This window comes from Serinus canaria, chromosome 10, assembly GCF_022539315.1.
Source record: "Serinus canaria isolate serCan28SL12 chromosome 10, serCan2020, whole genome shotgun sequence".
Classification (NCBI taxonomy): domain Eukaryota; kingdom Metazoa; phylum Chordata; class Aves; order Passeriformes; family Fringillidae; genus Serinus; species Serinus canaria.
The window spans coordinates 13,976,247-14,000,269 of NC_066324.1; the positions used below are offsets into that span (position 1 = coordinate 13,976,247).

A 24,023-nucleotide genomic window follows, 5' to 3' on the forward strand; every position below is an offset into this window, starting at 1 on the left:
ATATGTGTATGTTTATGTGTGTTTCTCCGTCTGTCTGTCTTGTGGATTTATGTGTGTATCCACATGCATGTACATGTGCCTTTGTGTACTTTGTGTACTTTGAACCTAATAGCCACCGTGTTTGGTCCAGATCTATAAATGCTGAATTGCTTTAATCAGGAGCCAAGATAAAAATGCCTGTCAAACTGGGTTCTGTTATGTTAATGATAACAGCTGAGAAGGGGCACCTTGTAGCCCTGTATTAATGATCCGAATCCATAAAGAGAAGAATGGACACATCCCTCTTTATATAATTGATGTGAATATAAAAATTTCTCTATATGGTTGCCAAGACTCCTGCTGAGGTCTGAGATATCTATACTGTACAGCCAGTTTATTTATTGCCATCAAATAAACAAACTTTCCTCTAGGGAAGCTCATAAATTAACAAGCTATCTTTATTTTTTAGTTCATATTTCTATTTTTAAAAGTATCTTATAAGCTATCCTCTTAGGGATTCCTAAGATCATTTAGCAAAAAAAATCCAATAAAATATCCTAAGATGTTGAGTAGCTTAACTCATTCTCAATAGCTGTCCAACAGAAATCATTAAGAATGGGCAAAGAACGCCCCTGTGTAACACACCAACCATCAAATGAGTTTCTATAGAGAAGAATGGAGGCCTAATTCTGCACTGACTTATATCCCCGAGAGCAATTAATGGCACTGCCTGCAGTGCAGCTCAGTAAAGAACTTGGCTCCAGAAATAAAAATTAAATGACAGGCAGAGTAAACTTGATTTGCTGTGCACTTCCTTCTCCCCATGGCGATTTTACAGTATGTGCCGGCGGTAAGATGATTTAAGTGTTGACAAAGCTGGAATTAAGATGTTCACAGGCTTAGTTCAAAGCACTTGACATGCGGAAAACAACATTAACAATGCCACCGTTGCAATGGCTTCATCCCAGAGAGGAACGGAGCCGCACTCGGAATTCGTGTCACCAGCCCAGTGTCCCTAAGCACCTCACTTGTCCTTCCCTTCCCGCCTGCACAGATCATCCCAACCTGCCACTTCTTATTCTAGAAGAGTTACAGGCGTGCCTGGTGTGCACAGCCCTTCTGTTGTGGGACATCCAATTTAAAGCAGATCTGAGCCCACTGGGAGCCTCTTGTTGGCCTTTATGGGTTTTGCACCATGCTGTAAGTGGACAGAGCCATTTCAGCCACGAAGCTGTGGGTGGTTTCACATACAAATCATATCAGCCCATTCATGAATGAATTGGCTTTCAAAATGTAAAACTGACAACTGATTTGACTTCTGATTTTTATGTTTCACTTACAGCAAGAATTGCCCTGTCCCTTTCCACCAAGTCTGCTAACTTATCCAAAAGATGGCCTCTTTCTGAGGCATCCATTCTCCTCCAAACAGAACCGAGGGAAAAAGCCAGTCGAGCTGCCCTCACTGCCTTGTCTGTATCAACCTGGAAGGAAGGAAGAAGAAAATTGAAGACACAAGGTAAATAACACAAGCAGGCTCATGGGATTTGCTGTTATACAACCTTAGTCACATGTGATGGGTTTTGGAGCTATGATTTGTAAAAGCACTGTCCAACAGTGCTATTCTGGACTGATTGCTTTGATCTATTTATACATTTGCATAATCTGTCATACATTTAATTTATACATTAAACATATAGCCATTTGTGGGATATGTTACCTTGTCAGCTTCCTGAATATCACAGATTTGTTCTCCTGTTGCTGGATTATATACTGGGAATATTCTTCCACTTTCAGAATTCTGCCACTCATTATTGATGAAAATCTAGAAAAGAAAGAACAGCCATCAGATCTCTTGCATGAACAAACAGTAAGGTTTATAGCAACAAACTCAGAGAAAACCTGCAGATTCTAATACAAAAGAACTGAAACTTATTTTTGTGTGTGAAAATTACAGTTTTCAAGAGTTCAGGCTGAGGTCAGCCCTCAAGTCTTTCTGTATTCTATAGCAGTGTCATTATAGAAGCAACATCAAAGTCTAAACATTGGTTGAAGTTCAAATTTGGTTCAAAAACTGTAACAAATAAACTAAAAAAAGAAATAGCTGTACCAGAGAAAAAGCCTTGAAACTGCTGGAGACAAGACAAGGATTTGGAGTAATCACTCAGTTCAGTAAGTAAACATTAAGTCACTGATACATCCCAGTCAAGGCTGAATAATCTCAAACATCACAGTTCTTCAATACACAGTCAGTTAATTATGGCTACAGTGATGGCTTGCAGCACAAAACTAACTTACTTATCTGCTAGGAACAATGGAAATTGTTACATTCTCTCAGTGTTGATATTTTAATTGTCAGGGGCAAAACAAATTTAAATGGTAATGGTGCTGACAACATCTGTCTTGAGAAAGGTAATGACAAATGAGTTTATTTAAAGTAGATTTTTACTGGTAGCTGCATCCGTTATTTTCTGCTGAATGACTTTTAAGAACAGGATGCAATTATTTATTAGCAAGTATTAACGAAGTCACTATATGAAAATGACTGAGTGAAACGTTTTCCAGGTATTCAGACTCTTTCTGTCTTTTAAGTCTTTCTAATAATGAAAGTGTTCAAAAAATCCAGGCACAATTTGGGTTCCTTGGAGTCCAGATATCAATGTATTTTTACTGGATTCCATGAAATACAACTTTAAATATGTACGATGGTGTCCTGGCCTCATTGCAATACACAGCAGTTTTACCCCTGACTCCACTGAAAGCAGGAGTTCACATGTAGACAGAAAGAATGTTCACCACCTGGTTTGGGTTTTTTTTTTGCATACAGGGCTGTGTTTATAAAGACAGGGACCTTCAAAAGCTTGAGGAGTCTTAGTTCCAGAGATACACAGGTGAGAGAAACTGGCCCATCTTTATACACATGGAGGCAAAAATATATCCGTAGAGTTTTCAGTTACTAGACATGAGCTTGCTCAAACCTACTCTCCAAGCCAAATGGAAGTGCTGTAGCTGTGTTCCTCTCAGCAGGGCTTGTTAGCTCAGGCTTGGTGCCACAGTAGCTGCAGTGTCACAGCTCCTGCTTCTCGTGTCCAGCTCACTGGGGCCATGTGTGGGAGGAACCTCTGCATGCTTGGAGAAGACCCTGCCAATAGAACTGTACGCAGGAACCAACAAGTCCATGTGCTTTTGCTATTATGGATGCATTTCTGTTGTGCTTCCTCATTTTCCCAACACCTCAAACTTCAACCTCTTTGCTGTGTGCCCCTCCATCCATTCCAAAATCTGTCCTTTCTTTACTCCTCCTTGCTCCTTCTGTTTAGGTTCTCAAAGGTTGCTGAACTCAGGACCTATGACACCACTGCCATTGCTTTCCTTGCACGCCCTATTTATCCTGAACTTGTTTGTGTCCTTGGACTGTGAGCGTCCCAGACTGTGCTGGTGTCTTCCTGCTCAGGGATGACACTGTTCAGCTAACCCGAGTACTGATCCCTGTCAGGACATTCTGGAGCTAAACCAAAATGAGATAGTGAAAGAATCATCAGTATGATCTCCAGTGACCAATGCCATAAGCTGAAATCCTCTGGTGTATCATTGTCACTTTTATACCTTAAGTGAAGCAAAGTCACCCTGAGTTCTGTGACCTGTGTGGAAGAAGGAATTTACTTCATGCTTTCCACTGAGTTTTCGGCAGCCAGTGAGTGTGTCGGGGGGTGCTGAGGAGGGAGGGGAAAGGGAGAAAACTTCCAGCTTCAGGAGCAGATGGCCAGAGAAGATGTAAGCATGTTTGTTTAAGGTGACAGGATGTACATAAACACATGGGCTTCTTGTGTGAGCTGCACTGAAAGAATAAAGCAGTTTGGTTGAGTACAAGAACCTGAGAAATCGTGGCAGCCACAATTCAGTACATTTCCCTTAGAGCAGTGGTCTGTTCTTTTTTAAATAGATTAAAAAAATTTAACTCCATTCTGCTGGGATTAACACCTATCATCAGGTTTGCTAGTACCCAGGACACATATTTGTTCTTGAAATACATTTCACCATAGGAATGAGAAATAGTGCCGTGGAATTACAAAAGAGTGCTGCAATTCAAGCTGACTGGAAGGAAAAGCTGTATGGTTTTATTGAATGCTTCATTTATCCCACTGACTTAGAAAAAGAACAGTAATAGTAAATATTTCAGATAGGACATGGGAAGGATCTTTTTGGCATAAAGTTTGAGCTGAAAGCAAGAGAAATTGCTACTGTTAATGGTTAATGTTAGTTTCTTCCTGTTCCACTTTCTATAAACAAGGTATTGCCTATACAAGCTCATTACTGTAAACTGAGCACATTTAAATTGGCAGTAAAATCAGAGTATTTACTCTAGTGCACAAATAAAGTACCTAGTCCCATGTTTTGGAACAGTTTCAAGTCTTGAAATCCAGCAGCTGGCGGCTTTACAAGCAAAGCCTTACACTTAAATAATTCACTTTTGAAAGTTTTAGGTGTTCTGTGTCAGGTAGTACCATTCAGCAGATATTCCTACCACCGAGACGCAGATTCTTTTGCAATAAATTTGCATTCACAGGGGCTTTTATAACTCTTCCAGCACTACTGACTCCAATGGCTGTTGATTAAATGTATATATCCTGTACATTTAATCTGACTTTCATTATGGCCACTTCGTAAAAATGCCATGAAATGGAGAAGCGATGACACATTGCAAGAAAAAGGAATTCCTGCAAAGCCTCAAATTGGGTTTTTTTCTCCCTTATTTATAGTGATCATGCTAAAGGCTAACTCTAAATCAGGGGGAATATTTGACAGCAAATGTTCCTATCTATGGATTATATATAACCCATCCTAAACACCAGATAAAAAAGGGGTAACCTTAGAAAAAGAAGGGCTTGCTTCCATGTAAATCATGCTACAAATTGGACAACACCCAGTGAGTTCATTGTTCAACCTCAATTGTGAAGGCTATTCGCATTTACTATTCCCCTGGAATCAATGTTAATTAAGGCTGACTGGGGCTATAAATCAGCCTTTGGTTTTTACAACTTAATTCAGCATTAAGCATATATATGTAAATAAAAGGTAACTGATTAACCACTTGAGTTTTCCAGGAGTTACTGAGGTAATTTGTTTTTGTTTGAGTCCTAGTGTTACCTTTTGTGATATGCAGTAGGGAGAAGAAAAAGTCTATAGTGTGTCATGCATTTGCTATGTGGTATTGTGGTAGTTAAATAATCTGGCCTGTTGGGTGCTATCAATAGCATTGTGCCAAAAGGCAAAGGGAAGAAGGGAACACTTGAAAAATCTTGGAATACACAAACATTTTGTTTGCCATTTACTCTCAGTAGAGGCAGTAATGGCACTAACGTCAGAGCAAGAAGATAAAAGGCCAACTTTGCTGCTCTACTGAGGTGTCCCTGTCAGTGCAGTGAATTAGCCAAGAACAAACCCAAGTGGCAAAACAGCCAAGGCCTCCTGTGAGTGGAGTCTGGCTGCAGCTGGTATGCAGTGGGTGAAGGAGGAAATTCCCCAGTGATGCCAAAGGGGCCAGCAGGGGAGCTGGGGGTGCAGGTGCTGGGGTGTGTGAGGCTGGGGGGGTGGGAGGGGCTGTTCCAAACAGAGCAATGTGACAGGCCTGGGTGGAAGCTCCCAGCTGCCCCTGTGAACATGATGCCCCTTGGATTGCCATCACTCTTGGGAGATCTCATCGCACAGATCTTTGGGCAATTTTTGTTCCTTTTCAAATGAAAGATGGAAAGGGCATGGATTTTCCTGAAGAGAACAGTCACATCCCTCCTGGTACTGACAATAACCTCTTGCCCATACACTCATGTTCTCACAGATCTTTCACTAGAACTTTGCAAGATAATGGTCCCACCATGTATTCACTGGATTCAAATCCTGCCTGTGGCTAATTATATATGGCCTCTGTTGAGAGTTCCACATGGCTGATCAAGAAAGCAATCTGACTCATCCTACAGGTCAAGTGACTGATCAGAGCCTTGGAGATACCTCATCACACCAAAACGAAGGAAAAGTAAACTCCAAAGTTACCATGTAAAAATTCCACTTTGAAACTGCTGACATGTAGTTAGAAGAAAATCATACATTGCATTTTGCATAAGACCCGTATTTCACAACTTTACACACTGAGTTCAATAGCATTTTGGATGCTCATCAGTTTTGAAATAAAGCCAAAAGTAAATATTTTTAGTTTAACACAAAGCAAATTTAGCTTAGCAAATAAAATACAATCTCTTGTTTCAGTAGCCATCCATCCCAGCTGGCTTAGTAATAATTAGCACCTTAATGTTCATTTTAAACCATGCAGGTAATTGGAGTGATAGGTATTCAAAGAGGAAGGGACGTGTACAAACCCAGGCTGGACATTCTGATGTGCAGTGCAGCAATAGCAAAATTTAGAGCAGGGAGAAAATGTATTTTCAAGACTATTTACCAGCAAGGAAGTACTAAACAACTATGAGTGTGTGTATAAATATAATTAATTAAAATAAAGCACAGAACTGATACCACCTTTGCAGCTCTTAGCTGAAGGAGCTTTAGTTTCATGGCACTTCAGATTCCCTCTGCTGTTGAGCCAGGGGCTAGCCCTGGATTTGGGAAATGGAAATGATTTTTATATTCACTGGGAATTCCTGCATGCTCACTGCCTCTCTTTTTTTTGTATTGCCTTTCCTTAAAATATAGAGGGGGGGAAAAAAACGATTTTCAGCTCTCTTAATTCATAGGAGTAATCAACACAGGTGGCAACAATGTAACTTTTCATTTCCTTTCTTGAAAATGTTCTCAGATGATGTGTGAGTGAAATGATGATCTACATTCTTAATTCGATATTGCTTAGTGATGATGTCATGAGACATTTTCTTCAGGCTCCCCAGCTGTTTAACTCAGAACTTCAGGCAGTGCACAGACAGTGGCCCTGCATGCAACTCTTTGGAGGTGGAATTATTTTCCCATGGATTTAATAAACAAGGTTTTTGTGCTGTTGCAGCTCCTAGAAATGTTTTTTGGTACAGGAAGAGGATTTTAACATCCAAATAATAATGGCTTCCCACAGGAGATTTGGTTCTGGATGAATGGAGGAAGGAATGGGAATTTCCTAACTCAATTGATTTAGTAGCTGGTTATAGTTTCATTCCATCAGAGATCTTTTTTTCATATGTGGCTTTTTCCTTAGAGAGCTTTTGACACTAAATCTGCTGGGATGGGGGAGGGGGCATCAGATGCCAAAGTACTTTATAAGAGACTCACAGCTGCTTGGCCCTCAGCATCTTCTCAGAGCTGGAGGCACTAGAAGTACATAATGGCACTTCTTTTTTAAGGGGGAAGGACAACAATTTTAGAGGCATGCAAAAAATCCAGCAGCAGCATTTCCCTTGGTAAATACTGCATAACATCCCAGATACTGGGCACCTGTGCCTCAGTCTGGTCAGGAAATTTCATATCCTTTCCCATCTCAGCAACTTCATTTCCTCTCCTTGGGAAACATTTCAGGAGTCCTAATGATTAGTACGATTGTAAGGGAACGAACTAGGTGGGATTGCCAATCAGAGGTGCAGCTTGTTTATTTTCACAGGCCTTGTTTTCCTTCACTTTTATGGCTGTCTTGATACAGCAAATCTCTCACACTCTAGAGTGTGTTGTGAGGCACTCCTGGGAGTGACTGGAAACCAACAGCTGGCTATGGAATCAGCAAAAACCTGGTTTATAAGAAGGCACTAGGAAAGCAAAAGCCAATGCCAGCAGTCTGCTGGCTGAATTACCAGCAATGGATCAGCAGTGCCGTTTAGTTTTGGTTTTAAGAGGGTTGTTCCGTTGACCAGCAAGAGTCACAGCTTCTTGCTGGCATTTCACAAAAGGTGAGTAATGGGCTTCAAGGCCAACCTCCCCAAGGAGGTTGCAGGATCCTGCTTCTGAGCCATGAATGAGCGTGTCTGGGCAGTGCCAGTGGCTGTGCTGCTTTCAGGGGCTAGCCCTGCACAAGCCAAGGCAGTCTGGCTGGCCCAGAACCTCAGCACAGGTGGTTCCCATGTCATTGATTACCCCTGAGCAGAATCATCCTCAGGGGTTACCCAGATTTGGGTTTTTTAGTGAGATGCCTTTCAGCTGTGGAGGAACTGCAACTGTGTGAGAGTAACAGTGAACTGTAGAGGAACATTGCACCAAATCTAATTCAGGCAAGCAAGCTCCCCTGGGCACAGCTGGTTTTCAGCTACAAGAGGTCCAAGAGGTCCAGAGTAGAACAAAAGGAAAAAATCCAGCTGGTTTCAGTGGGAGCTGAATCAGGCCCCAGTTGAGGAAAAGGAATCAGTGGCAACAACCTCCAGAGGGATGTTTGTACTGGGAAACAAAGCTGTTTCACTGGAAACTTGACACATGCTCTAGAGCCTGTGAGGTCTGAAAGGCCAAACAAAACCAGAACATGTTGATTTTTATTTTTCCTCTTTGGCTGCTCTCTCTCCTTTGCTTTGTCCTTCTCTCTCCTTACTCACACCCCCCACACTGTAAAAATAGAAAAAGAAAGAAAAAAAAGAAAAAAAAAATGAAGAGGAAAAAGAGCTCTGTTCTAAAGCTCTGTGTGCTGTGGGGTGCTTCATCTTTTTTAAAGTCTCATTTGGACCTCAGAGCCTGACTGAATAATGTCATAGCTTTTGGACCTGGTGTACCATAAATGTGGCTTTCCTTAATAAATTCAAGCTTGAAATTGCACTCAAGAAATCTAGAGGGCAAATTTGTGAGTGCACGGAGAGGGATGGAGAATTTTAAACGTTTAGAAACAGTAGAGCAGGAGGATCAAAAAAGTGGAATGAGAAATAAAACGCCCAAGAAGTGAGTGGTTTTGCTGTCCATGCAGCAGTGCAGCCAGCTCTGGTACAATTTTGTTTGTGCAAGCCCAGTCCTGTGCCAAGGGGAGGTGTCTGATGAGAAGACCAGGGTGTTTGCCTTCTCTGGGTGTAAATCCCAAGTAGCAAGGCCTGAGTCAACTCTACCAAAATTAAAGCCAGTGCTTCATACCAGTGGACTTTGGATCAGAAGCCAAGTATTTGAAAGAGATGAATACATCAAGGTTTGGTGACATTTCAGCCTGTGTAAATTAGTTCAGGCTTCAGTGTGGCCCAAATGAGCTGGAGGAGGATTCCCATGATCCAGCCCTCATGGGCTCGGGCTCTTTTCAGTCCCAGAGAGGTGGGAGGAGAGGGCAGAGCAGGAGGTCTCTGCAGGAGCTGCTGCCCTGTTCTGCTCACCTGGATGTTCAGGTGCTTAAAGGCAGATAGGAGAAGTCCCCCACTGAGCCAGCTCAAAGAATGGTATCCTAGGAAAGGGGTGTGATGGGAGGAGAAACCAGAGGAATTCAGGGTCTCTGAGCAGCAAATGGAATCAGAGAAGAAGCCTCCCGTCAGTCTGCTGTGAAAGTGGAATGTAACATGATTTTTTCTCCCCTATGTCCCTCATCCCTTACGCCAAATGTTTGACCTGCCTGTCTTCCTGTCTTAATTAGTCTTCTGTCTTTCTGGGATTTGGGTCTGTTCTTCTGCAAATGGCAGCACATCAGACAGGGGAAACCTGTCATGTTTGTTTTCTAAGCTGTAGGGGGTACCCATTTGAAAAAACTCCCAGCTTATCTAAACATTTTTGTTTGTATGATTTTGAATTAGGAAGTGTGAGTAATTAGTTAAGAAGATTAAATAAGTCTTAGCAACATGCAGTAGCGTGCTTACTTTCCTCCTCCCCCCCAAGTATTTTCTGCACAAAACCCAGGCTGCCAAACTGTGATGATACCCTTTTCTGTTTTAGTTTCTCACTGTGCCACATGCTGGTACAGCATCCGTTATTTCAATTCAGTCTCATTAAAGGAATTATTTTGTGCCTGGTTGTTCAAGAAAATTAATCTAAAGAGAAGAAACTTCAGATTGTATTGTCTATTGAACTATACCCACCACAAACATTTTACTCCTTTTGGCTGCCTTATTAAACCTGTGGGAAGAAACTTTCGTTGCAGCACATAAAGGCTTTCCTCAAAGTAATTTTTACTTTTTTCAGTTAATGAAGAATTTGTCTGCTGTAAGTAAAACAATACAGGAGCAATAACATAGCTCAGGTAATATTTCATGTATTCCTAAGAAACTAAGCTCCCAAGCTTTACTTATCCTTTCATCAGCAGGACTCTTTAATTGCTGGAGAACATTTACTCCCTTTAACTGCATCAGAAAACATTGCTTGTGAAACCAGGATGACTAAAACATTAACTGTGCTTTCCATTTTCACTAATTACGAAGACAAGCCATCACTGGATGAGCTGGGGAAAGATGGCAGTGTTTTTTATGGAGTATGATCCTTGATGTCACTTATTGTACCTTAAAAAGTGAAATAGTGAAAGATTTTTAAAAATCCACTAAATCGAGAGTGGAGTATTTGTTTACATAATCAATTATTGGGCTGTCACTGGGCTTTAATGAAGTTGTGGCTATTAAGAACTTGATCCTGAAAAACCTTCCACAAGTGCTCATTTGAAATGGTGGGAATGAGGAGGGGTTTGTACAAACAAGACTCGTATTACTCTGTGTAGTTCTCCTATGTGTTTTGCATTGTTTGTGCATTGCAAGTCTTGTGTGCTCCTTATGTGTAATAGAAAACAGTGTGAGCTATTAATCTGTACATGGGAAATGTGTTCTGCCATTTGGAAGAATTTAATCTCCCTTGTAGGTAACTGCCATTTTAAATGTTCATCACCAGGAACAAGTTCTTACTTAGAAATTAGCTGTGCTGCATAAATAAATATTCCTCCTAAGATTTCAGACATTATAGGCAACACAGAAAAATACAATAAGCAAATTTATTTTGACTTAAAGCTCTGCCTGAGAAAATTACCTTATAACTACACATGAGAAATTGCTGGAATGTCAGCTTCATTTGCAGTGGCCCCTTATGGCCTGATCACCCTCCCTGGCACGATAAATCACTGGCAAGATCCTTACCTTAACATGTTTGATCTCAGCTCAGCAAGACTTGGTTTTGATGTGAAGAACTCCAGATCTGTTAGGTCAGAGACAAATAGCAGAGCCACTGACCTGCAAAGTGCTAAGTCTATATTAGACCCAAGTGAGCAGCCTTAAGCTCCTGAAAAGTTTGCCTTCACTTCTACTTTGCATGCTGAAGCTTTTCAAATATTACTGCTAGCATGTTTTGTTAATGATGCCAGAGACATTTCCTTTTGTGCCGTTCTGCATGTACAGAAGCCACAAAAAGCATGTGGTGTGAGAAGCATTATCTTGGATAAACTGTTAGAATTATCTACACTTTAAAGAGACATGAAATAAACCTCATTATTTATTGGTTTCTTTACTTAATTTACACAAATGGCTTGCACTGGCCTTTTTCTTACTAGACCATGCCTACTGATATCATAAATAACGATATTCACCAGTACATCCATTAAGATGATGCAAAGTGCCTGTGTGTACATACAGACATTCAAACTACTCCTAAAAACAAAAAAACTCAGCTTGTGACATTTACATTCAAAGTCTGAACTTTCACAAAGAACAGTTTTGTGGCCACTCAGTTTTGCAGCCTTGGTTTGAAAGTATTACTTATTGTCCTGGTTAAACAGTCACTTATCTCCACGATAGTAAGCAGGAGTGTTAGTCTACCAGAAAATTGGATGTTCTTAATGGGCTTTGGGGGAGAATAGCTCTGCATCATCAGCATTAAGTTAAATCACATTAAGTACCCACTTACAACACAGGGATTACCACTTATGACATCTTTGGTGAAAGCCTTTAAAACAAATTGTTGTGTTTGTTAGAAGAAGCTGTGAGAGAACAATTCCCAGAAGTCTGATCTATAAATTCCTTCTGCTCTTCAAGAAGAGCAGCAAAGGAACCCAACACCTCTCATTCAATGCTGCAATGAAATCTCTCAGGTTGGAAATTCTTTTCAATAAAACATCTTGAAAAATACTAATTTACTTACTTTAGAATATTCTTCTGGAGAGAAGAAACCATCAGACTACCTTTCCTCAGAGTGCAGTTCTAATTTCTCCTCCAGTTCCTTCTGTTGATTAAGTCATTGCCTTTTACACGTACAAAACTGGAATAGGTCATTCTGCTTTTTATTATTCATAAGGCTGATTGGGGAGAACTGGGTTTAAACTGTCAAAGTATCCTGCTGTGCTTGGATACCTGACAGATTTACACCTCAAAGTACACTGTGGTACTAAGACTAAACTGGATGAGGAGTGTTCTTGCAAGAGCTGATTACAGTCTCAATCAAATAGAACACCTGACGTTATAACAAAATAATGCCAATGTTTGATAGACTTTAATTTTTTTGTATATGACCAGCAAGTTATATTGTATAGAGATGAAGGCCTGCATGAAAAATGAGCTCTTATATTTAACTTTAAATAGAAACAGACTAATGACTTTGAGTATGTAAATGAAAAATATGGCCCTAGACTTCTGCCAAACATGCAGTATTAAAGAAGTAGATTAGGGCAAACCCCAATACATGGTTATACTGAGCTCTCCTTAAATGAGCAAAGCATGCTGTAAAAGTCTTGTGAATAAAGAGCCTTCTTTAAAAAACTTGAATACTCATATATGCAGTCCTGAAATCCACTCTCCCCATTTCCTTTAAAATTTACGTTTCTTTTCCCCTTTTTAACCAAACTCCATTTTTCTCTGCTGGATCCCCCTGTAATGATGACAGAGTATGGGCAAACCTCGTTAGTTTCCCTGCTGTCTGCAAGACAGGATTTATGCTTGTAGTGAACACAATGACACATGATCACTAAATAGCTAAAATCACTATCAAGACTTAAATCTGAGACATTTTTCACCCAGACATTGCCAGTACTATTGGTATGCAATGGTATGGAGCCCAGTATTAATTACAGCAAACATGTCTCCCAGTGTCCCACTTCTGCAAGGAGCACACCAGTGACAGCTGTTTGTGAAGGTTCATGGCATGCAGCCTTTGGCAGGTACCTGGTGTAAGGTAGAAGGTATGTTAGGTATGTTGCCAATCCAATCCAGTGAGTAATAACTAACTTCCCATGGGACCTGGCTGAAGTCAAATATTGCTATTCCTGGATCATTGCTTTTAGTCTCCCTAAAGACCATTTAGGCAAACAGCTGGAAGAGCTGACTAAAAGGGTTCCCAGTCACAGGGAACCACTTGGGGAAAGCAGGTAAAGGCTTCTAACCAGGAAACAAGTTATCAAAGGATTTGTCCTGTTGCTCCCTCAAGGAAAGAAATGAACTGAGACAGAGAGCAAGAACATGAAAACATTGGTGTTGGAACACACGCAGAATCCAGACATTAAAAGCAATTGCCTTGGGTGATGGGAGGAAGAGGTGTGCTGCACCAGTCAGTGGGCATGTTCTGCACTGGGCTCCTGCTTGGCATCTAAATAGGAGGGCTTTCCTTCTCCCTCATGCTGGAGTGCCTTACAAGAACAAAACCTTTGAGACATGAATAGAAGCAATACCAGAACTTGAGTTCCAGTACTGTCACTGCTTTGCACTGATGGAATGTTCCTCTTCCTAAAGAGAAGTACAGAGGGGAACAACATCACCAGCTTCAGCTCCATCTGAACTCATTATGCAGATCTTGCAGCAAGGAGGGCACTGCCTCCCTGACAACACTCAGAGGAACAGCAAGAGAGACAACTCCTGATGAAGTGACACAGAAAGAGAGCAAAGAACAAAAGGAAGGGGTCTCTTCATCGATGCTGTGTGTGTGTATAGTGAGTACACAGAGAAGTGTGCAGTTAATAACATACAGAAATCAGACATGCATCCACAGGTAAACACCAGCTCCAAAATTCATCTGTATTGCCATTTCCCAGAATACCATGTACAAAAATAGAAGCTTGATCTTCTGGTAGTCTGGCTGGTTTAGCAAGAGATCCTGCCTCTGACACTGACCTACTGTCTGAGTTAGTCATGGTTACACTCCCACAAATTTAAACTCCCCCATCTGTGAAGGAACCTTGTCACAGTTTTACAGTGAGGCTGAATCAATTAATGCCTTCTGAAAGATGTGATGGAGCAAAATATTAACACTAGCAGTTGAGTGATACCAGCTAAAAACATCTTAAGTAATGTAACAAATGGATTTAAAAACCACTATCAAAGGATTGGACCACCAAGACTTCTAGGCCATCATCAGCATAGCTACAGCACATTTAGTGTTATATCACTGTTTCAAATTAATACTGAAAAAAGCAGAGCTTGATTTTCACCTCTCAGGAAAACAGATCCAATAAACATCACAAAAGAGAAGAGACCGTTAAGTAGCTGGGGTAAAGAGAGTGCAATAAGGACAAAAAGAGGAAGACCAACAAAATGTCAGGGACTGGTGGAAAAGGAGGTAAAGGCTTAACCAGATATCCTGAAAAACAACTGTGCTTGTTTCTCAAGGTCTGTGCAAGCCATTCTGGTACAGGACTGCTGCCACAGTGTGTAACAACTGAAGCAACTGGAAAAAACAAAAAGTTCCTTGTTTTGGAAGGTAGGTGGTAAATTCTTGCTAGTTTTGACAAACTCAAGAGTAAACTATTTCTGTTACAGCTGAACAAAAAACCATAAGCAAATGTTAAATGCATATGTTATGGTAAGCTTTGAAAATATCCAGTAGAATCAGGACAGTGCTTTTATGTCTGGGTGCAAAGAACGTTTAAAATATACTCCAAATATGTTTCAGACAACAAAATGAAGTGGTTCCTTAAAAAAAAAAGAAATCTATGTACCCACCTGTCAGTTACATAAATGCCTTCTCAAATCAATTTGACAATATAAAGAAGTATTAAACCCAGTTTAAAGTTAAGTTCTATTTTAAGGACATTTTACACTAGCAGAACGGTAAATAAAAGTGAGGTGCAGTGTCATGGGAAGTGCTTTTGCGACTGAGCTGAAAAGACTTTACAGGGTTTTTCAACTAACTAGATCACAATTTTCATCTAGGTCATCTTATGGCTGGGAAATAAAAGCACAAGTGCCTATAAACCAGCCTAAGAAAGCCGAGTGTGAGAATGGGTGATCTGGACTGTATCACTGAGAGGAAAAACCAGCGGTTTTTGAGCATAAGGGTATGAGAATTATCAGAGGCATACCACACTTTTTATGTGTAAGCTGTGTAGGGAGGACAAGTCAGGCTGCAGAGGGGGGAGAGCTCTGTGTGTGCAACGCTTTGCGTGGGCACTGCTTGGAGGGGAGAAATAACACAAAACACGGACCCACGGATATAGAAGCAGTGGAGATCATGAAGGATAACAGCTGGAGTGAGGTACCGACTTAAAATAAGAGCAACTGAAGTGACATTGAAGTGGTACTGAAGAGGAAAAAAAGAGTATGAAGGCAGTAAGGCTGGAGCCAAAATAACTCTGTATTAGTTCTGTGAAAGCTGCACTGAAATAATGTGTAGAGAACATAGTTTTCTGTATCCTAATGTAAACAACATTTGACATAGTCCTGTCAAGGATTAAAAATTGTGTCTGAACCCCTGAGAAATGGTTACCATGTAAATAATTCCAGCTTCATTGCAGGAGAGAAACACATGAAGAAGCCATACTCTCTGGGATACTAAACTTCAAGAAGCAGATTTTTTTGAAAGAGGAAGTAACTTAGAAACTCCCTGCTTGAAGCTCGGAAATTAAAATCCATAGAATCAGCATGGAGGCTTAAGAATATGAAAGAGGCAAAAAAGATTTGCATTCCCAAGGTTAAAAACGGGAAGCACAAGCAAGAAAATAAATGGGAGGCAAAGAAGGAAGAGATGAGAGGAAAAGTAGGCTGGAAAACACAAAGACTGCAAACACAAAAAATAAAAATTGCTACTAAACATACTAAATATTCTGAAGAAAATTACTGAAAAGTTAACACAAATAAAACAGCCAAGAGAAGCCTAAATTAAATAAATAAGCAGATACAGTCTGTGGGAGTTGTCACTGGATTGTGAACAACCTGGCTATGGAAGGGAGACTGAAGATAATTCCAGAGGTGACTGCTTATTTTGGGGAGATCTTTATTTGGCTATCTCAAAGTAGATTATATTTCTGTTCAAAAATTAGAAAAGCAGAGCCACTAGTTGGAAGACTGGAAAATGACAGGTAAAAATACTTGTTCTGGGGAATCACCTTTACTAAAAATCTAACACCAGCAGTACACCAAAAATCATTTAAGGGCTGAGTCCAGGACAGGCCCAGTGCTTCACTCCCAACTGTGCTGCAAGGAGTTTAAATAAAGTTCCTGAATTAAAAAAAAACCTGAATGCTAATGCATCCTGAAATCTACTGCATCAATTCTTCCAGTTTTCAAAAGGCATCAGGAATTGCATAAAAGCCACTTAGAGTGTACCAGGGTGATGGTGGGGATGATGAGGATGATGGGGTTGATGATGATGATGCGTTAAGTGCTGTTTCTCCCATGAAGCCTGAGAAAACAATGCCACAGCACAAAAGGATCTTCCAATTGCACAGATCTATTTCAGGCGAAGTGTACACCTGACATTCTGACAAATGACAAATTTAAGGCATGCTGACCTGTTCACAAGAGGATAAGATCAGCCTTTATAAGACAGTCTAAAAATACCTCTATTTGCAGAGGTAAATACCTCTGCTTTGGAAAGAAATCAGTCTCATATAGAGATAAGACCTTACCTGTGTAAATACATGTCTTTGGAATTTCTATCTGGAAAGGCAATTTCTGGTACTTTCTGAGTAAAACCCAAGGGATTTAGTGTAATCATTGCCACAGGACCAGAGCATGGTAAGAGGACAGTGTCCCCCTGGCATCCTCTTTCCAAGTTCAGCCAAGCGGCTGCAGCCTGTTTTACCATGCAACACTTCTGGTATATTTGTGACTTTCCAAATGGATTTTTTGTAACTCACTTATTTTAAATTAGGGCATTTTATAAATCCACATGGAAATTAGCAAACATATCCTTTCTGTAGCCACACCACCTGCTGTAGGCCCCTCACAGCCGTCCCACAGCATATCCTTAGATTTTGAGTTCAATTCAAAGTCTTCATTACCTACGAATCCTTCACAGATTAAGGTCTATATACTCTAGTGGTCAGTGTGGTCCCAGTGTTTTAGCCTCCAGTTGAAGCCAATTGAGATTGAGCTGACCTTAAACATTTTCACTGGGGTCATAGAACATGATGTGGTTGGTTCTCTGCAGTATTTTCCCCCTTCAGTCCAACAAAGCTGGAATGCATCCTGTTCCAAGTCACTGATATAGTTCACCAGGCTCTCTATGAAAGGCACTGACTCCAAATAATCAAGGACTGGGTTCTCTTTTTCTTTTTTCATTTGGGAGACTATTCCAGCAATGCTATTGCAGCAACACTTTGATGTGGCTTCACATATCACACTTTTAGCAATGAAGTGCTCCTAAACCTTAGTTCACCGTGTGACTTAGCATAGATGTGTTGTATTCATGTCACAAAAGCAGATCGCTATTTACAGAGGAGACTCATGAACAGAAATATGGTTTTGGACAAATTCTGAAATAGGAAACTTGTGATTTGGAGAAAACCAGACAGGAATATGCAGTTAGAACAGCAATTAATTTGCTAAACATAACAGTAATGAATAGTCATTGGATGGCAATCAACGTTTAGACTTCATCTTCTCTGCATAGCACTTGGTAGTAAATCTTCACACAGCTATCCATTCACTTTCTGTGCTTTAAGTAGAGATGTCTTTTCCCTTGTCTGAGGATTCCTCACTAGAGAACTGCTGCTTTCTGAAGATTTTTTTAAACCTCTGCACATCTGTGCTTATATCACATTTATATAGCTTCCTTATGATCGTCTTTGTTTAATTGCATTTTTTGTCTGTTTCTTTCAGCTGAACTAGATTTCATATATTGGTTACTTGTTTCAAGGAATGAGCTCTACTCCTACAAAAACCCCAAACAGATAAAAAGCTGTGGGGTTTTTTTAGAACTGGGGAGAATAAAAGAATTTTCAAAAAATAAATAGAGAAATGCCACAATCCAGCCTTACAAAAGATAGCTGCAAAACTGTAAAAGAAGAAATATGACTTTATGTAAGACCTGTCAAAGAATTTATGATATGGACCACTGAACTCATCTTTTGTCATTTATCTCTGTAAATGTGTGAGATTTCTTGGAAGATAGTTAGTCAAATGAAAAGCCGAGATGAATCAGTGGATACAATTTATTTAGACTTTAAAAAGGCTTTTGATGATAAACTCCTTAGCAAGAGGCTATTAAGGAAAGTTAGTAACCATATGGTGAAAGATAAAGTCCTGCCATGGATTAAAAAGTGGTTAAGAGATAAGATAAAAAGACTGGAAATAAACGGATAATTCTCTCTGGAAAGAGGTTAATAGCAAGGTGCCCCTTCATTACTGTGGCTGGCAATCAATATCTTGGCTCACCTGCCTTTGCAGATCATTAATAGTAAGGTACAGAGTTTGTAGATAAAAATGTTCAGGCTAATCAGAGTATTGAAGAAAATATTACTGGGCCTGAAGATAAATGACATTTGGGCAACTGAAGAGAGATGAAATTTGCCAAAGGCAGGAAATGCCAAGCCTCTTGGAAGGAAGGGTTCAGACAACTTCTGGGTGCTGATCTATGCCATGATTTGTGATGTCCATGAACAGCTCACTGAAGGGAACTGTCCACATGCATTTTCAAGAAAAGAGCAAAACTGGATCCAGTGGGTCCATGGTGTGGTTCTCCCAGGCAGTTTATGGCAGTGAAAAACTTCAAACTGGCAGAGCCCATTAAGGTCTGCTGGGAACAATTTTGCATCTCCACAGGGAAATGGGCAAGCTGCATCAAGAATTTTTGGACAGTGGGATTTATCAGAAAATGCAGATTTATGAGACAGAAATACAATATGGAAATGCACCAGAACTGGTCAACTTCTGTGAGAAATCTTTCTGGAGGACAAAATGAAACAGAGAATTAATGAGGGATTTTTAATTTTTTTTTTCTGTCAGAATGAAAGAGTGTGAGAGCATGTGTGTTTTTCCTTGCTCTTGTCCAACATCATGATTATTCTTGAAGCAACGACCCAAATCCTACTTTTCCTTCATTAGTGTCCTGCCTACTGGGCTATCAAGCTGATGTCTGAGACCTCATAAGTACTTAGAAGTAAATTATCCAACAGCAGATGACGTGAAATTCTTTCCAAATACAGGCAAAACTGGCAAAATTTGAACCTATTCCCCATGAGAAATTAGAGATCCATATTCAAGTTTCTGCTCTACTTGCTTCAGAGCAGGGGTATGAATATGTCTGCCTTTCAAGTCAGGCAAGTGCTCTGATTATTATTACTGGCCTTCTGGTTTTGGTATGCAAATTAATACATGGATCTTTTGCATTTGAATACTTGAAGTGTTAAACATTTTTTGCAATGAGAAAATCAATGAGAAAGTCTTTCAGTGCATCATCTGACCCTACCAACTGGACAGAGTCAGCAATATATTATTGTACAGCTTGGTGCATTAAACCACGGTGCATTTTCCCTGAAGATCCAGCAGATTCAGCACAGTAAGAGGTCACTGCTGCCATAGTTACCCCTCAGTAACAGCAGTCTGCCACAGTTCTCTAGCTGGGGTCAGTTCAGCCCCGTGCTTTCTGTGTTTTTAAGGCTCATGGCTGTTGTGGCTGTACTGGAAACACTTAAGGCCATGCTTGTTTCTTGTGCCCTCATGCAAAACTTGGGTAAATTGGGTTGGTGCAGAAGACCATAAAAGTTTGGGAGGAAAGAATAATCCCATATTCAGGCTACTAATTGGAAAGAATTGCATAAATTTTTTCTGATCACTGTCTGAGTAGATGGATTGTAATACTAAAAATAAAGTATGAATACCCTGGAAGAGAATTCAAACTGGAGATTTAAACAACAATAAGTCTGCATACAGTATACACACTGAAACATCATATGTGATGATAGAGAGCAGCATCCCTAGTGTCAGCATCAGAGGCTGAAGTGTTCCACAAAGGGGTAAAGTAGCTGTTCTATTTGTCTACTTTTCATGTAAACATCGCTAATTTTCTGTGCCCCATCTTTTGTAGAAGAGCTGTTCTCACCTAGGTGACCCAGAAGCCAAGCTGTTTTTTCAGGCATCACTCAGTGGATCTGACTTCAAATGGCACCAAAGTAGCTCATTCAGGGAAAGACGGACGGGAAAGTGCACGTATTCCTCACTTACCTGAGTTTTGCCAAAGCTCGTCTTCTGTTCAAAAGATAACAAAGATTCTGCATATTCATCTAAATAAAACAGATTTCCCGCCTTCTATCGTAATATTAGTCTAGAATTTTATCTGGAAAACATGTGCTGAAATTTTAATGGACAGGTAATGCCAAGGAAGCACAATGGGGAAGCACAATATAGTGAAACCTAGCAATAAAATACTGCAAACCCAGATGCTTAACATATGACAAATTGGGATGTATTTGTTATCTTTTGTCTACCCAGAAGCAGTTTGCCTATACTTCATACAAACTCCTGTATGAAGGAGCAGCTTTCTGTTGCAGTGCTGGGTAGTTTACCTGGCCTTTGTGTAGAACCTGAACCGATTTTAGCCTGTGGTGTTAGGGTAGATGCAAACCCACTTAGACAGGACAAAGAAGATACGGTTGTCAGCTAAATCACAGGCTGTTAATAGAGAAATATGTCATGTGCCTCCTCACTGCCACTGTGCTGTAACTTCATCCCTTTAGGGCACCTCTTTCTAAAAAGCTCTCAAAACCACAATTCTTCAGCTTTTCCTTATGCTAAAGTTGTTCAGCTCTTGCTCAGACTTAAATCAGTTGGCAAGCAAGAAACAAAACATAAAACACCCATCTGGATTAGTGTGCTCAACATGATGCAAACTGAGAACGTTTATTCTCTCAGCTACCTGATGTAGTGACAGAGCTAAGACAGGACAGAGCCCTGGGGTGTTCATTCTATACCAGGCTGTCCTTGAAAGAGTCAACATAACTTATTAAAACCACAATGAAAATATTTTATAAAGCAGATGTGATTATGCCATTATAACATGATTATAACAAAGGAAGGACAGCCACATCCTGCAGAAACACCTTTAGCTCCTCAGATGGAGACAGCAGGAGGGCAATGCTGCAAAGGGCTCAATCCACTTGGCTGATTCCATATCTACTGTCAGATACTTGGGAGACAGTCTCGGTAGGGAAAATGGAGTTTCAAAGAAGTTTAAAAGAGAGAGGCATCAGTGTAACAGTGAGAACCCTCTGACCACCCTCGGAAGCTGTCAGGTTCTCTGGGCTGTGCTCCCTATCCTAAACATGCCAATGACATGTCCTCAGCAGACATTACACTACTGCTTCTCTCACACATCTGATATTTCTGGAACAGCCGTTCTGGGAGAGTTTCTGACACAAAGTTGACTTTTGTAGAAGCGTGACTTATTCCCAGGGGGAGGGCTGGACCCCCTTCCTACCTATGAGCCCCCTTACATATGGAGCACAGCACTGCCAGCACGCTCCTGACAAGCCTGAGGAGGGCTTGCCATGCCACAGGGCTGTGGAACAACCTAATTCCATGCAATACTCCAAGATGCCCTATTCTGCAGATGCAATCTCCCCCCAAATGCTAATGGTAAAGAGTTACAGAGTCATCACAGTGAAAATAGAGATAATCCCAAATGCAGCAGTTCTAGTATTTGCCAGCCACACAAAACTTAACCCTGTGTGCTTGAACACTCACCTGCATGTCTGGTTCACATCCTGCTCACCAGTTCTTATTACACACATCTACAACACTTTATTTTTCACAGACTGTGCCAAGGTATTAAAAAACTGGGAAAAATATTTCTAATGACTGCTTTTTTTAAAGCAGCATAGGCTGACTTCCAATACTGAAGTCCCAATAGCTACTGCTGCACATCTTACATAAAACCATGGCACTGGGCATTTTTCATCACTAAATCATGTTTTTTCTGACCTATCCAAACATACATTGCCTCTGGGTGCTCTGTCAGGTGTGTGGATCGGAAGGACTTCCCACACAGTTTTCTGCTTATTTCAATAAACTTACCAGAGTAACATTTCACAAGTTTTAATAATTCTGCTAAATAATCGAATAAATGAAAATTACACAGGTGATATTTGTTTCATCTATGTAGTTGGAAGGAGTTTTCATAGCAACTCCAAGGGTAATGCAGTTATTAAAAGATTAATGAATACTTTTCTTTTTCCTAGTACATATTGCAAATCTTTAACAAAACTCACTTAGGGAATCCTGGAATTTTAACATGTTCTACCCTAAAGAGCCTGTCTATTTACCAACTTTAGAATTACAGAAACAGAATTTAATTGGCAAAATATATTTAAATTTTTCTCACTAAGTTTAAATGTTCATAGATACTTCTATTTTTCCTAAAGAATTAACTCCCAAATGGTTACGTTTTTACATTCATAGACACCTGTAATAAAGAGTTCAAGAATTCTGTGTCCTGGTTGTGTATTTAAAATTCCCAGCTAACAAGCAGGAGAGAGACTGCTAGGAATGCTTACAGATGTCTGATTTTACAAGGTCTGGGGTTGTTGTTTTCTTTTTTTTTCTTCCCTTGCTAAAGTGCTTTAGTCTAGTGTTATTTATTGTTTATGGAAGTTGTTTGTCATTTAGGACATGAAGTGACCACTCCCTCAAAAGAAAGAATCAAGTTACAATCCATTATTTCATTTTTTGATTGTTTTTCTTTGTAATAGGTGGGAAAGTGGATCCAGGATAAAAGTCCTGCCCAAGACAAAACTCCAAGCTGAAGACTCCAATTATCTATAAATCACTTGAATTTCCTGCAGAGAAAGAGAAAAAGGAGGAAAGAGCGAGGCAGACAGAAAAACAGAGACAGAGGATATGCCAAGTGAAACATTTGATACCTGTCCTAAACCAAAATTTTCTCAAAAGCAACCAGGAGTTACCTGATATCCAAGCTTAGAAGAAACACGTTGCTGTTGCTTCTGGCTTAATATTGAAATTAAATAGCTTTCTTTTAATTGTTCCATTAGTATAAAATGTGTAACATTTTAGATCTGAGATGATGGAATTATGTATTGATTTATTTAAGGTCACTGTACATTCTCACAGACAGAAAGCTAGGATTGCTGATGACTGCTGTCCTTTTCAAAGGTTTTTAGAAACAATTCTCCAGTTTTAGAAGACAGAAATGCAAGTACATTTATGATGCAAACTGGCTGTGACACTACTCTCAAGTATTTCCCATGAAACCCTCCTGAAGCACAGTTCACACTGAAACCAGCAATGAACAAAATTCATGCCAAATACTCTTTGCACAGTATGATTGCTCCCGAGGTGCAGAACAACACAGCATCCAATAATTGCATTCCTTGCTTATTTAACTATTTAAAAAGAATTTATGAGCAAGAAACCATATGCATTTTTAGATTTGCATACTGCAGTTTGCATTAAAATGCAATGGAATTTAAAATAGTTGACTTTCCTCTGAAACATTCTTCTAGAACAAGGAATTGCTGTAACAAATTAGAAGACAAATTAATTTTGGCACTCACTGAAAAAAAGAGAAAAGATGAAAAGCTTTTAAAGTGATGATATGGAAGAAAAAAATTACACTACATCGGCCAAAATGAGTCTCCTATCAGCATTAAAGCTCCTGAAGTTGTATTTCCAGTAGATAAAAATGTTATCACCTTTTTCCAGTGCTGATGTGCTTATTTTCCTATTAAGTTACTTGGTAATTAGAAACAAAGTCTGACATATTATAATCTGTTTATACAATAGATCTGAAACCTCTCCAACAGAAATTAAAACATTCTTTAAAGATAGTGAAGATGCAAAGATTAAAAATACATAAACGAATTTTAAAATGTAAAATGCATTTACAAACAAATGATTGTTTTTGAAGCCCATTTTAATCAACAAAACCAATTTAGTCTCATAAGACACCAAAGAAACCCAGCAGATTTTTCTACATTTCAACAGTGGGTTTGTTCTTAACCCTCTCTTTATGAAAATCACTCTTAAAGGTTTGTAGGAAAA

At 39.9% G+C, this 24,023-nt stretch overlaps 1 protein-coding gene and 1 long non-coding RNA gene across 8 annotated transcripts in view; one reads left to right on the plus strand and one right to left on the minus strand.

Moving 5' to 3' along the window:
- Positions 1-24,023, minus strand: part of ALDH1A2 (aldehyde dehydrogenase 1 family member A2) — a 140,245-nt gene that overhangs the window by 29,245 nt on the left and 86,977 nt on the right. For all 6 annotated transcript variants that reach the window (XM_050978533.1, XM_050978534.1, XM_050978532.1 and 3 more), the window contains 2 exons: positions 1,697-1,801; positions 1,320-1,460 (listed from right to left, as the gene is read on the minus strand). In XM_050978533.1, the coding sequence (XP_050834490.1) occupies positions 1,320-1,460; positions 1,697-1,801 (246 nt within the window). The remainder of the gene's footprint in view (positions 1-1,319; positions 1,461-1,696; positions 1,802-24,023) is intronic.
- Positions 1,400-23,678, plus strand: LOC127059999 (uncharacterized). 2 transcript variants are annotated; one of them, XR_007778447.1, is made up of 3 exons: positions 1,400-1,495; positions 14,418-14,508; positions 22,715-23,678. It is a non-coding gene; the product is annotated as an uncharacterized LOC127059999 (long non-coding RNA). The 2 variants fall into 2 exon arrangements; XR_007778446.1 differs by lacking the exon at positions 1,400-1,495 and having other exon boundaries at positions 10,844-14,508.